The 12,230-nt window shown below is 38.7% G+C and overlaps 1 protein-coding gene across 1 annotated transcript in view; it reads right to left on the bottom strand.

The window, feature by feature from the left end:
- BRIP1 (BRCA1 interacting helicase 1) overlaps positions 1-12,230 on the bottom strand; it is a 210,524-nt gene that overhangs the window by 192,005 nt on the left and 6,289 nt on the right. Inside the window, 2 exon segments of the mRNA XM_043583868.1 lie at positions 949-1,068; positions 1,996-2,126. Of these exon segments, the coding sequence (XP_043439803.1) occupies positions 949-1,068; positions 1,996-2,126 (251 nt within the window).

Consider the following 12,230-nt stretch of genomic DNA (forward strand, 5'->3'; position numbering starts at 1 on the left):
CACTTCTTCACACAGAATGTTAAAAAAGCTCAAGGGCTGAGTTAATAAACTTAGTAATTTTTACTGCTTCATCAAGGATATTCTTAGGTGAAACTGGCTTTTGTTAACTGTTCATTAATGAAGAAAACTACTATGCGAGGGGAGGGGAGTAGTGCCTGGGTGGCTCAGTCAGTTAAGCATCTGGGTCTTTCGGCTCAGGTCATGATCTCACATTTCATGAGATTGAGTCCCACATCAGCTCAGGTCCTGATCTTGAGGTTTGTGGGGCCCTGCCTCAGGTTCCATGCTAACAGCACAGAACCTGCTTGGGATTCTCTCTCTCCCTCTCTCTCTATCCCTCCCTCGCTTGCACACACTCTAAGTGAATAAATAAACTGAAAAAAAAAAAAAGAAAAAAAAGACTGGTATCACTTTTTTAAAGTAGGATCTATGCCCAGTGCAGAGCCCAATGTGGGGCGTGAACTCACAAGCCTGAGATCAAGACCTGAGCTAAGATCAAGTTAGACGCTTAATCAACTGAGCCACCCAGGTGCCCCTTATAAAAGGCAAATAACATATTATTACTATGAAAATACTTTTTACCTCACACACTGCCTGAGAGAAAAAATGTCAGTAACCTCCAAAACTCCCTAGACTACCCCTTGAGAACTGCCTGCCCAAAGGACACTGAAAGAATTATAGGGAAGTATAGTCCACATTAGAATCTACAAGAGAAAACCTTTCAGATTTCTTTCTAGTCCAATTCTCTCATTTTATAAATGAGGAAAGTGGGGCACAAAGAAAATAGGGTTTCCTATCTCACACATTGCTAGTAGCAGAGATGTGACAGCATTTCGAGGACTTCTGAGTTGTTTTCTACTATTCTTTGCATTATACTATTCCTTAAAAAAAAAAGTTTAGCAAATTCCACATTTTCCTTCTTTACTGAACAATGGCATAAATACGTACATTTTGTGGAGAAAAGGAGTTTATCTTTCCTAATGGAGAGTTGAGTATTGTGGTCTTTCCTGAAGCAACTTTTGCATCCAAATGACGCACTTCCTTTTCAAAACAATGACGCTTTCTTATCTGTTAACACAAAGCCAAAATGAAGTTTAATGCAAACTAAGTCTGAGCAGGCAAGTTGTTCCTGAAGGTCAAAAGTAGTTTTTCTATATGTGGTAAGCATAAAAAAAAAAAAAAGATGACTCTTTCTAACTGGAAATAATCAAATAATTTTTAAATATACAGGGGCACCTGGGTGGCTCAGTCGGTTAAGCGTCCGACTTCGGCTCAGGCCATGCTCTCATGTTTGTGAATTTGAGCCCCACATCAAGCTGTGTGCTGACAGCTTGCTCAGAGCCTGGAGCCTGCTCCGGATTCTGTTTCCCTTTCTCTTTGCCCCTCCCCCGCTCACACTGTGTCTCTCTCTTTCAAAAATAAACAAACATTAAAAAAATAAAAAATAAAGGGGCGCCTGGGTGGCGCAGTCGGTTAAGCGTCCGACTTCAGCCAGGTCACGATCTCGCGGTCCGTGAGTTCGAGCCCCGCGTCGGGCTTTGGGCTGATGGCTCAGAGCCTGGAGCCTGTTTCCGATTCTGTGTCTCCCTCTCTCTCTGCCCCTCCCCCGTTCATGCTCTGTCTCTCTCTGTCCCAAAAATAAATAAACGTTGAAAAAAAAAAAATTAAAAAAAATAAAAAATAAAAAATAAAAAATAAAAAAATAAAAAGTACAAAGTAGCTATATTATCAATTTATGCCTTAAGTAAATATTTAACTAATTCCTCATATATAGGAAAGCACCATGTACTCTAAAGACATATTATGAATAATGTATTATAATGACATTCTTTTTAATGAGTAATATTATAAAATGAAGTTACAATATTTTATCCTTTAATTTACATCTATGATACGACCCAAGTAAATTGCACAAGGGCCAATGAAAACTTGATTGATACTTGACTATCTTGTGCAGCTCTAATGGTACTATTTCACTGCCAATAAATTGTTTACCTGCTGTGTAGTTTCTAAGGGTCGAATTCTTTTCTTCTCTACTTGAAAATCATCATTTTCATCTTTTTTTATGGAAGCCTGTTTCTTGGCAGATAGTTTCGCAGCCAACGTAGATTTTTCAGGAGAGTCTTCTATAAGAAGTCATAAAAAATTAGTATAAATAACTGACACTTAGGCAATTTTTCCAGGAAAAATTAGAACCAAGATGTTAAAGACTCAAAATTTCCTTACTTTAAAACATGAGAAGGTTGACATGTTTAAAAGCATGTATTTACCACTGTGTTTAACAAAGATATAACATCTTGAGAAATATGCTTTCATCAGGAAACTCCAATTTTGATTTCTTAATAGGCTTATGCTTTTGTAAACCACTCCCAATAATGCGGTTTAAAAAATATAACTGTAAGGGGTGTCTGGCTGGTTCAGTCAGTTGAGCATCCAACTTCAGCTAGGTCACAATCTCACACATTTATGAGTTCAAGCCCCGCATTGGACTCTCTGCTGTCAGCACAGAGCCTGCTTTGGAAACTCTGCCCCCCCTTCCCCCTCTCTCTCTCTCTCAAATTAAATAAACATTAAAGTATATATATAAGGGCACCTGGGTGACTCAGTCAGTTAAGTGTTCAGGTCATGATCTCGTGGTTCATGAGTTCGAGCCCCATGTCAGGCTCTGTGTTGACAGCTCAGAGCCTGGAGCCTGCTTAGGGGTTCTGTGTCTCCCTCTCTCTCTGCCCCTCTCCCGCTCATGCTTGGTCTCTCTCTCAAAAATAAGCATTTAACAAATTTTTAATTAAAAAATATACATTTATATAGATATAGATATCTGTAAGATTCTCCCAAGAAAAGTATTTCATTTATATACACATCTTTCTAAGGTATCTCAATGTTTCTTCCCTACTAAGCTTCTAAATGTTCTTTACACTTAAAAACACAGTAGAATCAACCTCCTATAATCTGCCTTTTAGTCCCACTACCTTGAAGGTCATCAGTGACCTCTTAATCACCAAATAATATTAGCTCCTTTTAATAAATGTGAACACTAGGTTTTAAAGAAGTTAATATGCCCAATATCACATAGCTAGTAAGAAGCAGAGCGTGGATATGACTGACTCTAGCTGTCTGACTCCAAAATCCATCACATAACCTCTAGGGATACAGACAAACAGAACACTGTCTTCTTGAAATATAACAAATACGTTTCCTTTTTCCTTAACATCTGTTAACACTTTACTTAACTGCTCCTATACATGGGTTTCTCCTTTTCCCTAAATGTGAGTGTTCTGAAAAGTACCTTCCTTCCTTTCCACTCTTCTCTATACATTCCTTCCACTTCTAGGGCTTGAATTCATTTAATAAGCATTTATTTTACTGAGTCCATATAATTCCAGAAACCATGGAAAAGCAATGAAAAAGAAACAGCCTCTGCCTTAAAGGATTTATAGACCATCAGAGAAGAAAGCCCTATAAGCAGGTCCAATACTGATTTCAAAAACCAAGTTTGAGTCTGTAAAAACAAAGTAAATCTATAGCACTGATTCTCAAGCTTTTACTGAGGAGGACTATATTTTTTAAATAAGTATTGCTTAAAATTTCCAAAAGAGAATAAAAGACCTAGAACTTCCCTGACTCATTGTGCCCTTACCCCTGCAAGCCATGTTTTTTCCCCAAGACTCTTAGGAACATAGTTTAAATACCATTGTATTCTAAAATCTTAATGGTTTTGCCTTTTATACCTAGGTCTTTTTTTTTTTTTTTTTTGACCTATACAATTCAATTTTATTAGTATCAGGCAGCATGCTAAAAGTTTTACATCGATCAGCTCCTGCTATTATGGCATAAAATAGCAATTGTTAGTTTACATTTGGGGAAACTAATACATAGGAAAATGGAGTTAAACGCCCAAGGTAAACAATGGGACGGATTCTAAACCTGTTTCCAATGTAATCCAATACCTTGAAGTTCTGGATTTTTTTTTTATTTTTAAGTAATCTCTACACCCAACATGGGGACTCAAACTCACAACCCTGAGATCAAGAGTTGCATGCTCTACTAAGCCAGCCAGATGACTTTTTAACTTTTTTTTTAAAGTAAGCTCTATGCCCACCATAGGACTTGAACTCATAACCCCAAGACCAAGAGCTGCATGCTCTACCTGCTGAGCCAGCCAAGTACCCCCAATACACTGAAGTTTTAAAAAATTATCAACTAATATAAGCTCATTATGAAAGATTTCAGCAAATCAGAAATATAAATAAGAAAAAGTAAAATGCCATCTGCTTCCCTCCCCCACTTTCTCACTTCTGTAAATCTTCCTCCCTGAGGTAATCACTATCAATCTTTTGGCCTAAATCCATCCATCCATCCATCCATCCATCCATCCAACCTTCCTTCCTTTCCTTCTTCCCTTCCCTCCTCCCTTCCTTCCTTTCTTTCTTCTTTTTTTTTCCCAGCATTTGTTTTTTGTTTTCCTCACAGTAAGTGTACTCTTTTATCCCCATCCCACTCACCCCCCTCTGGTAACCATCAGTTTGTTCTCTACAGTTAAGAATCTGTTCCTTGGGGCGCCTGGGTGGCTCAGTCGGTTGAGTGTCCAACTTTGGCTCAGGTCATGATCTCATGGTTCACGAGTTCGAGCCCCACTTCAGGCTCCATGCTAACAGCTCAGAGCCTGGAGCCTTCTTCAGATTCTGTGTCTCCGCCTCTCTCTGACCCTCGCCTGCTCACACACTGTCTCTCTCTCTCCCTCAAAATAAATAAACATTAAGAAAACAAATTTTGTTTAATAAAAAAATTTTTTTTAATTAAAGATTCTGTTTCTGGGCGCCTGGGTGGCTCAGTCAGTTAAGCAGACGACTTCGGCTCAGGTCATGATCTCGCGGTCCGTGAGTTTGAGCCCCGCGTCGGGCTCTGTGCTGACAGCTCAGAGCCTGGAGCCTGTTTCAGATTCTGTGTCTCCCTCTCTCTCTGACCCTCCCCCGTTCATGCTCTGTCTCTCTCTGTCTCAAAAACAAATAAATGTTAAAAAAAAATTAAAAAAATAAAATAAAATAAAGAGTCTGTTTCTTGGGATGCCTGGGTGGTTCATTCAGTTGAGTGTCTAACTTTTGATTTCGGCTCAGGTCATGATCCCGGGGTTGTGGGACTGAGCCCTGCATTGGACTTTGCACTGAACGTGAAGCCTACTTAAGATTCTTTCTCCCTCTGACTCTCCCCCGCTTGCCTGTGTACACATCCTCACTCGCTCTCTTAAAAAAAAAAAAAAAAAAGGTCTTCTTTCTTGGTTTGTCTTTTTTCTCTCTGCTTTCCTTTGTTTCATTTCTTAAATTCCACATATGAATGATTTCATATGGTATTTGTCTTTCTTTAACTGACTTAGCATTATACTCTCTAGCTCTATGTGTTGGAAATGGCAAAATTTCATTCTTTTTTTTATTACATTTCTTTGTTTTTGAGAGGCAGAGAGAGACAGAGTGCGAGTGGGGGAGGGGCAGAGGGAGAGGGAGACACAGAATCCGAAGCAGGCTCCGAACTGTCAGCACAGAGCCTGATGTTGGGCTCAAACCCACCAGCAGTGAGATCACGACCTGAGCCAAAAGTCAGATGCTCAACCGACTGAGCCACCCAGGTGCCCCACTTTCATTCTTTTTATGGCTGGATAATTTCCGATTGTATTTACATACCACATCTTCTTTATCCATTCATCTATCTACAGACACTTGGGCTGCTTCTATAGCTTGGCTATTGCAAACAATGCTTCAATAAACATAAGGGTGCATGTATACCTCTGAATTAGTGTTTTTATATATTTTGGGTAAACACTCAGTAGTGCAATTCCAGGACTATAGGGTATTTCTATTTTTAATTTTTGAAGAACTTCCATACTGTTTTCCAGAGTGGCTGCACCAATTTGCATTCTCACCAACAATGCAAGAGGGTTTCTTTTTCTCCATATCTTCACCAACACCTGTTGTTTCTTGTGTTTTTGATTTTAGCTATTCTGACAGGTATGAAGTGATATGAAGTGATATTGTGGTTTTGATTTGCATTTCCCTGATGATGAGTGATGTTGAGCATCCTTTCATGTGTGTTGGCCATCTATCTGTGTCTTCTTTGGAGAAATATCTGTTCATGTCTTCTGCTCATTTTTTAATTGGATTCTCTTTTGGGTATTGAGTTGTATCAGTTCTATGTATTTTGGATACTAACCCATTGTCAGTTATGTCATTTGCAAATATCTTCTCCTATAGAAGAAGTAGGTTACGTTTTAGTTTTGTTGGTTGTTTTCTTTACTGCGCAGAAAATTTTTATTTTGGTGTAATTCCAATAGTTTATTTTTGCTTTTATTTCTGCTGCCGCAGGAGGCAAATCTAGAAAAACAGTGCTATGGCTGATGTCAAAGATTATTGCCTGTGCTTTCTTCAAGTTTATGGTTTCAGGTCTTACATTTAGGTCTTTGATCCATTTTGAGTGTTTGTGTATGGTGAAAGAAAATGGTCCAGTTTTTCTTTTGCATGTGGGTGTCTAGTTTTCCCAACACTATTTGGTGAAGAGATGGTCTTTTTTCCAGTATATACTCATTCCTCCTTTATCAATATTATCCACGTAATTGTGGGTTTTATTTCTGGGTTTTCTGTTGTATTCCATGGAGCTATGTGTGTATTTTTTGCCAGTATCATACTATTTTAATTACTACTGCTTTGTAAAATAACTTGAACTGTGGAATTGTGATACTTCCAGTTTTGTTTTTCTTTTTCAAGATTGCTTTGGCTATCGAAGCAAAACAATCAAGTCATATGTCACATCAATAGGAGAAAGGATAAAAGCTATATGATCACTTCAAAAGATGCAGAAAAAGCATTTGACAAAGTACAACATCCATTCATGATAAAAAATCCTCTGCAATGTAGGTCTAGAGGGAACATATCTCAATATAAGGCCTTATATGAAAAACCCACAGTCAACATCATACTCAGTGGTGAAAAACTAAGAGCTTTTCCCTAAAGGTCAGGAACAAGTGTAACCACCCTTATTCACATAGTACTGGAAGTCCTAACCACAGCAAATGGACAATCTAAAGAAATAAAAGACATCAAAATTGATAAGAAGTAGAATTTTCACTATCTGCAGATGACAGAATACTATAACATACAGAAAACCCTAAAGACTCCACCAAAAAAATACTGATAAATGAATTCAATAAATTCACAGGATACAAAATCAATGTACAGAAATCTGTTGCATTCCTATACACTTATAATGAAACAGCACAAAGTGAAATTAAGGAAACAATCCCACTTACAGTTGCACCAAAAACAATAAAATATCTAGGAATAAACTTAACCAAAGAAGTGAGAGAGTTTATACTGAAAAGTATAAAACATTGATGAAAGAAATTAAAAATGATGCAAAGAAATGGAAAGACATTCCATACTCATGAGCTGGAAGAACAAATATTGTTTAAATGTCTATACTAACCACAGCAATCTACAGATTTAATGCAATCCCTGTCAAAATACCAACAGCATTTTTCACAGAACTAGAACAAATAATCCTAAAATGTGAAACCACAAAAAACCTTTCATGACTAGGTTTTTAATCTATCTGGAATCAATTTTTGTGCATGAAGTAAAGTAGGACACCACTTTAAATTTTTTCCATATGGAGGCGTGTCTGGGTGGCTTAGATGGTTGAGCATCTGACTCTTGATTCCAGCTCAGGTCATGATTCCAGGGCATTGGGATTGAGCCCCATGCAGGCCTCTGAGCTGTACACAGAACCTGCTTAAGATTCTCTCTCTCTCTCTCTCTCTCTCTCTCTCTGCCCTTTCCCCCGCTCATGCTCTGTCTCTCTCTCTCTCTCAAATTAAAAAAAAAAAAAAAAAAAAAAAAAATCTACATTTTTTTCCATATGGATATCTAAGTACCAATTTTAAAAAGGTCCCTCCGGGGCGCCTGGGTGGCGCAGTCGGTTAAGCGTCCGACTTCAGCCAGGTCACGATCTCGAGGTCCGTGAGTTCGAGCCCCGCGTCGGGCTCTGGGCTGATGGCTCAGAGAGTGGAGCCTGTTTCTGATTCTGTGTCTCCCTCTCTCTCTGCCCCTCCCCCGTTCATGCTCTGTCTCTCTCTGTCCCAAAAATAAATAAACGTTGAAAAAAAAATTTAAAAAAAAAAAAAAAAAAAAAAAAGGTCCCTCCTTAGGCCTCTACTCTGCAGAAGCACTTCAATAAATAATCAGGTTTGATTATTTCAAGTAGAAATGAATCTGGGTTTTCTATTGTTTTACACTATGCTAATACTAAACTGTTTTAATCACTATAGCTTTACATACTCATAGATCAAGTCCTTCTACCTTGACCTGGTTCTTGAGAAATGTCTTGGCTATTCTTAGTCCTCTTCATTTCCATGTATATTTTAGAAAAGACATGTAATTTTGAGCTCTGCAATTTCTGGTCAAACTGGTAAAATACCCACAAAATGAATCTAGATCAGTGGTTCCAAACTAGGGCAATTTTAACAATGTCCCCCAGGGACATTGAACATAGACATTTCTGGCTGTCACAAAATGCCAGATACTACTGGCATCTAGTGGGTTGAGTCCTAGGAGATGCTACTAAACATCCCACAATGCATAGGACAGTCCCCATAACAAACAATTATCCCATTCAAAATATAATAGTGCCATTATTGAGAAACTCGGCGCCTAATAAATCAAGGGGCAAATTTGTATGGGCCCATTAAAGGGTAGGAAGCATCTACCAAAAGCAATTAATTTAGTTTTAGAAAAATTAAATTGCCATGTGTCAAATAAGATTAAACCCAATTCGTTAAAAAAAAAAAAATCACATTACCTGCATATAAAAAAGGCTTATCTTCCTGTCCTTTTTTTTTTTTTAAATGTTTATTTATTTTTGAGAGAGTGAGTGAGACAGAGCATGAGCAGGGGAGGGCCAGAGAGAGGGAGACACAGAACCAGAAGCAGGCTCCAGGCTCTGAGCTGTCGGCAGAGAGCCCCTATGCCCGACATGGGGCTTGAACCATGAACCATCAAAACATGACCTGAGACGAAGTCAGAGGCCTAACCGACTGAGCCACCCAGGCGGCCCTCTTCCTGTCCTTTATAGCAGGGCAGTTCACAAGAAATTTATCGAAGGGGTTAAGTCTTTAAAATATAAAATTATAAAGAAATAAGACCTATCTAGAATTTTAAAAAAACACAAAACACACCTCCTAGAAATCAGTAAGAAACAACCCAATAGAAAAATGGGCAAACAACTTAAATAGGCAATTCATTGAAGAGGCTATTCAAACTCTCAATAAACATATAAAAAGAGGGGCACCTGGGTAGCTCAGTCAGTTAAGCATCCATATCCGACTGCTGGTTTTGGCTCAGGTCAAGATCTCCCGGTTCCTGGGATCAGGATCGATATTGGAGCCCCGAGTTGGGCTCTGTGCTAGCAGCACAGAACCTGGTTGGGATTCTCTCTCTTCCTCTCTCTGCCCGCCCCTCCCCTGCTCACACAGTGCACTCTCTTTATTAAAAAAAACAAAAACTTAAAAAAAAGAGAAGATAACATAGAAGGCTAATAAGCACATGAAATTATGCTCAACTGTCACAAGTTATTAGGGAAATGTAAATTAAAACCACAATGGGATACCACCACATACCTATTAGAATGGCAAAAAAGTGCTGACAAGGATATAAAGAAATGGGAACTCCCAACCACTGCTGGTGAGAATGTAAAGAAGGTAAAACCACTTTGGGAAACAGTCTGTAAGGTTCTTAAAAAGTTAAACATAAATGATCCAGTCATATCACTTCTAAGTATTTAGTCAAGAAAACTGAAAGCATATATGTCCATAACAAAGACTTATATACAAATACTCATAGTGGCTTTATATGTAATAGCTTAAAAATAGAAACAACTCAAATATAAATCAACAGGAGACTGGAGAAACCATTTGTAGTACATCCATACAATAGAAAATTACTTAACAATAAAAAGGAACAAAGCGTTGATACATGCAACAACATGGATGAATTTCAAAAGTATTATGTTAAGTGAAAGAAGCTAGATAAAATAAGTGTACAAACTATGATTCCATTTATATAAATTCCAGAAAATTCAAACTAATCTATATTGACAGAAAGCAAATCAGTGGTTGTTTGGGGAGAGTGAATCATGGAGGGTTGGGAAAGAGGGATAACAAAGGAGCATGAGAAAACTTTTGAAGGTGATGGATATGTTCACTATCTTGATGCTGCTGAAAGTTTAATGAAGGTACACCTATGTCAAAACTTATCAAAGTGTACCTACCATGCATATATATAGTCATGTCAGGTATATTTCAATAAGGCTGTTTTTTTAAAAAATACAGGTTGTATAGGGGCGCCTGCCTGGCTCAGTCAGTTAAGGGCCTGACTCTTGATCTCAGTTCAGGTCATGATCTCATAGTTTGTAATTTAGAGCCCTGCATCGGGCTCTGGGCTAGTGGTGTGGAGTCTGCTTGGGATTCTGTCTCTCCTTCTCTCTGCCCCTCCCACTTGTGCATGCTCGTTCTCTCTCTCTCTCTCTCTCTCTCTCTCTCTCTGTCTGTCTCAAAATAAACATAAAAAAATAAAAACAGGTTGTATATGAAGATAAACCAAAGTTCCTATAATTATGTCAAAGTCAACTCCACTCATTCATACAATAAATCTTTATCTAGCACCTACTATATGCCAGGCACTCTGCTAGGCACTAAAGATTCAATGATAAGCAAACTGACATGGTCCCTGACCTCATGGAGTATATAGTTTGCTAGGGGAAGCTGAGATTCATAAATGATGAACACAGACATATGGATAATAAAACTATGACAAGTGCTATAAAGGAGAGGTACACAGTGAGAGGACAGAACATAATACAGAAACCAAATCTAGTATGATAGGTCAGTATGGCTCCTTCAAGGAAGTGACATTTAAGCTGAGACCTAAAGGAAAAGCAGGAAAACAAACTGAAAATGGGATTTTCCTCAGAAGAGACACCATAAACAAAGGCTCTGAGGCAAGAGAAAGCATAACCCTCTTAAGGAATGGAAAGAAAGTCAAAAGGGCTAAGGGTCAAAATAGTGTAGACAACACTGGGGCACCTGGGTGGCACAGTTGGTTAAGCATCCGATTTTAGCTCAGGTCATGATCACACGGTTTGTGGATTCAAGACCCATATCCGGCTCTGTGCTGACAGTTGGGAGCCTGGAGCCTGCTTTGGATTCTGTGTGTGTGTGTGTGTGTTTCTCTCTCTTCTCTGCCCCTATGCCACTCATACTCTGTCTCTCTCTCTCTCTCTCAAAAATAAATAAACATTGGGTCACCTGGGTGGCCTAGTCAGTTGAGCATCTAACTTCGGCTCAGGTCACGACCTCACAGGCCGTGAGTTCAAGCTCCACATTGGGCTCTGTGCTGACAGCTCAGAGCCCGGAGCCTGCTTCAGATTCTGTGTCTCCTTCTCTCTCTGGTCCTCCCCTACTCATGCTCTGTCTCTCTCCCTCAAAAATAAACTTAAAAAAAATAAATTAAAGAATAAATTTAAAAGAATAGTGTAGACAACACTAATGATCACCTCTCTAGCATGTATTCAACCACTTCTTCCTCATTCCTAACAGAATCATTCTTTAATTCAAACAGCTACCCTCCTCCACACAGTCATGTGTTTTAGGGGAAGATGACTCCAACCCTGATTTTAGGAAGTGGATACTATTTAGACTTAAATCAATCATAGCAACCTCTCTCTTCCTACCAGTGATTAAAGAATGGCATGAGTGAAAGCAGTACAAGAAGTTAATGCATGCTCTAAACTAAACATAGTAGTTGGCACTAAGGAAGTATCAATGGAGATAGAGGTTTGTATGGAGAAATATGGAAGAACAAGGCATATAGGATATTTCCTAGGTTTTCAGCTTAGGCAAATAATGGTTAACCATTCCCATATACTCAAAGCCAAAGAAATACTTTTAAATATTAATAATCTTGTGATATTCTTATATATTTCTCTCTCTTTTTCTTAAGTTTATTTTATTTTGGGAGAGAACAGGTGAGGGACAGAGAGAAGGAGAGAGAGAATCCCAAGTAGACTTTGCACTGTCAGTGCAGAGCCTGAAGCAGAACTCAAATCGATGAACCATGAGATCATGACCTGAGCTGAAAGCAAGAATTAGACCCTCCACTGCCTGAGCCAGCCAGGTGTCTCTTAGTATACTT

Source organism: Prionailurus bengalensis, chromosome E1 (assembly GCF_016509475.1).
Source record: "Prionailurus bengalensis isolate Pbe53 chromosome E1, Fcat_Pben_1.1_paternal_pri, whole genome shotgun sequence".
In the NCBI taxonomy this organism is placed as follows: domain Eukaryota; kingdom Metazoa; phylum Chordata; class Mammalia; order Carnivora; family Felidae; genus Prionailurus; species Prionailurus bengalensis.